General features: G+C 44.7%; 1 protein-coding gene across 1 annotated transcript; it reads left to right on the forward strand.

Annotated features, from left to right (window-relative positions):
* The first annotated feature begins 2,656 nt into the window (after positions 1-2,656).
* LOC123172738 (mitochondrial metalloendopeptidase OMA1-like) lies at positions 2,657-4,442 on the forward strand. The gene is made up of 3 exons (XM_044589666.1): positions 2,657-3,313; positions 3,777-3,907; positions 4,061-4,442. Exons 1-3 carry the CDS (start codon positions 2,657-2,659, stop codon positions 4,305-4,307), a joined length of 1,035 nt encoding a protein of 344 aa, XP_044445601.1. The 3' UTR covers positions 4,308-4,442.
* The last annotated feature ends 236 nt before the right edge of the window (positions 4,443-4,678 follow it).

Consider the following 4,678-nt stretch of genomic DNA (forward strand, 5'->3'; position numbering starts at 1 on the left):
TTTTTATGAGGATATGCTTGTCACCATGGATCTTGGTGATCCTGACATCGAGCAAAACAATATGGACATTTGGGTCCTTGTTGATACCTTCCAATTCTACCGCTATGTGAGTTTTTCAAACATAAGTATTAGCTAATTTATATTGTTTATTTCAAAATAGTTGACAGCTTATTTCCATTGACAGCTTATTTTGATTGTTCAAACAATGTGCGGAAGATGGTAGACAAAAGCCACTACACCGATGGCTCTGAGTTAATTTATCAGGAGAAAAATTATCTGGTCGCATTTTGTACTGATCTTGAGAATTACAATATCTATTATAAAACTCTTCCACATTATGGTGAATACGTGCCACTAGTGCATGTGTTGAACTACGGTAACATCCATGGAGATGCCATGGTAAGATTTTTTACTATTACGACATCCGTGCATCTTTTGCATAAATTCTTTTGAAACTTAACTACATTGGTAACTATGAAGTTATTACTATGTTTTTCAACAGATAATCCCGAATGATTGTGTGCCTCATCTGATGTATCAGAATGGTCGCCTTGATGTTTTGAAAATACGGCCAGGTCATCCTATGAATCTCACCTGTTCATATCAGATTTCTAAAAGAAGTGGAGACATGAAAATCAAAGAATGGAAAAAATGTATGGGCAGTCGTAAGGAGGTTCCTGGAAGCAAAAGGAAGCGAAGCGCAAGAATTGAAGACATGATGATCTCCATTCTCCATAATGGAGATTCAGGGCCTGTATTGTTTTATGCTATTTTACCTTAAAGAGGGTATTTAGGTCCTACCTAATACTGATGATCATGTGCTAAGAACAATTATGTTGGGTTGGTTTGATGACTATGAGGATGATGATCGTATGACTTGTTATTAATAACGAGTAGAAGTTGTATGATGATGATTAGTAGGACTTGTTATTATGATGATGCATGATGAGAGCATGAAGAGTTATTATATATTAGTGGGTGAAATGAATATGGATTGGATCGAAGTGAAGGCAACATGTGCTGCATGTCGAAAGTAGTACTAATCCAAACTTGATCAAGTTAGGATTAGTATTACTTTCGACATGCACCACATGTTGCCTTCACTTAAATGTAAGCCACGTTTAGGCATAGCAGCAGCGTTGGTAAACCAAGCACGGAGATAAGAGAGGACACTTCTCTCTATTAGCTAGCTAACACCCTAAATTAACCCCCCCAAACCCCCTAAATCACCCCATTAAAAAAAACAAAAATCTCAGCTCCTGCCAGCTAATGACGCGTGTATGCCTTTTGGTCATGGTTGGTGCTACCAACCGAGACCAAAGGCCCTCCTGCCTGGGCTCGTCGCAGCGGCCACGTGGAGGCCCATCTGTCCCGGTTGTTGTAAGAACCGGGACTAAAGGTTTAGGGCTTTAGTACCGACCCTTTAGTCCCGGTTCCCCAACCGGGACAAATGGGCCTTACGAACCGGGACAAATGGCCCTTTTTCTACTAGTGTCATATCGTCATAGTGCTTAGACAATGCCCTACGCCGGTAGCTTCATCGTCACCGTCATCACGCCGTCGTGCTGACGAAGCTCTCCCTCGACACACAGCTGGATCGAGAGTGCGTGGGACGTCACCGAGCTGAACGTGTGCATATCGTGGAGGTGCCGTACTTTCAATACTAGGATCAGTCGGGTCGTGAAGATGTACAACTACATGAACCACGTTGTCATAACGCTTCCGCTTTCGGTCTACGAGGGTATGTAGACAACACTCTCCCCTCTCGTTGCTATGCATCATCATGATAGATCTTGCGTATGCCTAGGAATTTTTTTGAAATTACTGCGTTCCACAACCGGCGCTAAGCGTTGGGCGACTCCCGTATTTTCCCCTCTGCTACTCGCGTGCGTTGGTGGAAGATTTGGGACGAGAGAGGGGGGTCTGACGGCTAGTGGTGGCCAGATCCAACGGACAAGGTGCGACCGCTCCAAAGTGTCGGCGCAGATCACTCTCCTATCTTTTTTCTTTTTTGTGTCTCCTGTACCGTGAATTAACCATGTCATATGGTACCACATGACATATGTGGTAAGCAATTCAAATAATTCAAAAAAAAACGTGTCGTATGCTACCGGGTGGCTAGCCCGGTTAGCAATTTCATACCTGGAAATTGATATATGCAAAAAACAAAATAGTGCCATAATCTATTCTAAAAAAACGTGTCATATAGTAGCACGTAAGTGAATCAATTTATGGTTGGATGATTAGAGGGACATTGCTATCCCGAGCTCACCAGAGTTCAAGTCCTGGTCCTCGCGTTATTCCTGAATTTATTTAAGGATTTTCAACGATGCGCTTTCAGTGAGAAGAGACATTCTCGTCAACGACGAGACGTCTACGGCGACCTCGTAAATCTAAAAATCATATTCCGGCTCAGTCTTTGCTCATAGGGGTAGGGTGTGCGTGTGTGCATTCGTGGGGGTGCATGTATCCGCGTAGGTATAAACGCTTGCGTCTGTTAAAAAATGCTATCACGTAAAAAAACAACTAGGCATCTCGATCATTTAGGGCTTATCAGTGTTAAAAAAAAGAAAGAATAGATCTCCGATGATCCATAGCTAGCACGGCACGTGTATATTAAACCCATAGCAGCATACCGAGATCGAAAAGGACGAAGATGCCGAGGAACATCCCCCGCCGCCTCCTACTCTGCACCAATAATCTCCATTGCCGTCTGGGGGCAGTACAGCGACGATTCTTCTCCCACTCCGACCACGTCAAACGGCCACCACCATCACCGCCAGAGGCCCCGCCGTGGCACCACGACCCGCGGAAGGTGGCCGCGGCGACGGCCCTAGCGACGGGCGTGGCCGCAATCGCTGTGCGCCTCAAGTACGGCGAGAGGGCGCCCTTCAGCGGCCGCACCCATCTGGCGCTGTTCTCCCACGAAGAGGCGCGCGAGCGCGACGAGGCCGAATTTGCCAAGTTCAAGAAAGAGCACGCCTCCAGGATCCTCGGCCCACGCCATCCCGACACCGTCCGTGTCCGCGGCATCGCCCTCGACATGGTCCGCGCTGCCCACCATGGCCTCGCCGTCAGGCAGCTGCACGTCGCCAAGCAGGCCAAGCCGCGCTCCGATGAGCTGCAGTGGATGGATGGGCTCCACTGGGAGGTAATCGTCGTCAGAGACGACGAGATCAATGGAGACTCCTTCCTGCGTGACGGAAAGAAGGGTGCAGAGACCTTCGCCGGTGCCGGAAAAATCGTAGTCTACACTGCATTACTCCACCCCCAAAGGAGTGAGGCCGAGATCGCCTTCACGCTCGCGCATGAGGTAGCCACACATATAACTTCCTACAAATTAAAGTGCTTAATTAGTCAAACTTATTTTAACTGTTATTGTATTTTCACTGGTAGTGCAAATTCCTCCAAAAAATACATATGAAAATTAAGCAACCTTTAGAGATATATACAAACATATTGCAGACCATATCGCCTTCTAAAACGCCATCACTATTTACAAGCTATCACAAAGTTTGATTGAGTTTTCTTTTTGCCAAAATTGGTATATGATGAAAATATATTTTATCATGAATCTAATGTGATGGCATAAATATTGGTGTATTATTGTATAAATACGGTCAAACATAAAAATGTGTGTTGAGGGGAGAATGTCTGCAGATATACGGTCAAACCTTTAGAGATATATACTAATCATGTATGCATGTCTTGTTCTTGCTGGTTTTTCACCAGGCATTCATTAATTGGCGCTGCCCTTGTTTTTGTTGTACATATAGGTTGGGCACGTTATTGCAAGGCACTCGTCAGGGATAATCCACTGGTTAAGTTCGATCATTGAAAAAGTGCCGATCTTGTTCCTCCTCGTATTGCCCTTCATGTTTCCCGTATTTGCGCCCTTCAAGCGAAGGTTATTTATGCTTCATCTCCATGACATTAATTGTTCATAAATCATGCAGAATATTTGTCTAACCTCTTATCATAAATCTCCATCTCCATCACATTAAGTGTTCATATATATCTTCATGATATGTTACCCTACATATATGTGTTTGATATTTAGGTGTGAGTTAGAAGCGGACCACATTGGAATCCTGCTGCTCGCTGCTGCTGGAGTTGATCCGGTCATAGCCGTTCAGGTCATGCAGGAGAATGCCATGCTGAGAGGAGAATCTACATTGCAAGAATGCCTCTCTTACTTCAAGTTCCAATCTTCTGCTAAGAAAAGATGGCAGTTTTTGTCACAGCCCAAGGTTTTCCTGGAGGCGCTGGAATTATACAAACAAGTAACGAGTCACGCACAAGGTTGATTAAATTATCATGGAATCATGACATGTTGTTGACACGTATATAGTATATACTACATACAAACTTTTATAATTACTAGGAAAATTGCCCGTGCATTGCAACGGGAAATACATTAGTAAAACACTACCATCTCAGCGGAAGCAGCCAAGAAAGTAAAAATGAAAGATTATGTATGGTTTTACCTCTTTGTCGCGTCCTAGTTGACGCCGTTCTTGCACTGCATTGCATTCATCATTACCCTCCACAATAGCTTCTCCATGAACCTCGGTGGTCTACTATCACCGACAAGGGGTGGTAGCCTTGGTGAGCACTTGGCCTACATAAAGCCAAGCATGATCGAGAAATTCCATGAGGCACCTGCAACGTCGCCCCC

Source organism: Triticum aestivum, unplaced genomic scaffold, assembly GCF_018294505.1.
Source record: "Triticum aestivum cultivar Chinese Spring unplaced genomic scaffold, IWGSC CS RefSeq v2.1 scaffold196282, whole genome shotgun sequence".
NCBI lineage: Eukaryota > Viridiplantae > Streptophyta > Magnoliopsida > Poales > Poaceae > Triticum > Triticum aestivum.

What these genes read in the sequence shown, in the direction of transcription:
- LOC123172738 (XM_044589666.1), top strand. Translation starts at nt 2,657, where the DNA reads ATGCCGAGGAACATCCCCCGCCGCCTCCTACTCTGCACCAATAATCTC. An exon ending in CCTTCACGCTCGCGCATGAG is followed by an intron (nt 3,314 to 3,776) that starts GTAGCCACACAT and finishes TTGTACATATAG; the next exon opens with GTTGGGCACGTTATTGCAAG. An exon ending in TTTGCGCCCTTCAAGCGAAG is followed by an intron (nt 3,908 to 4,060) that starts GTTATTTATGCT and finishes TTTGATATTTAG; the next exon opens with GTGTGAGTTAGAAGCGGACC.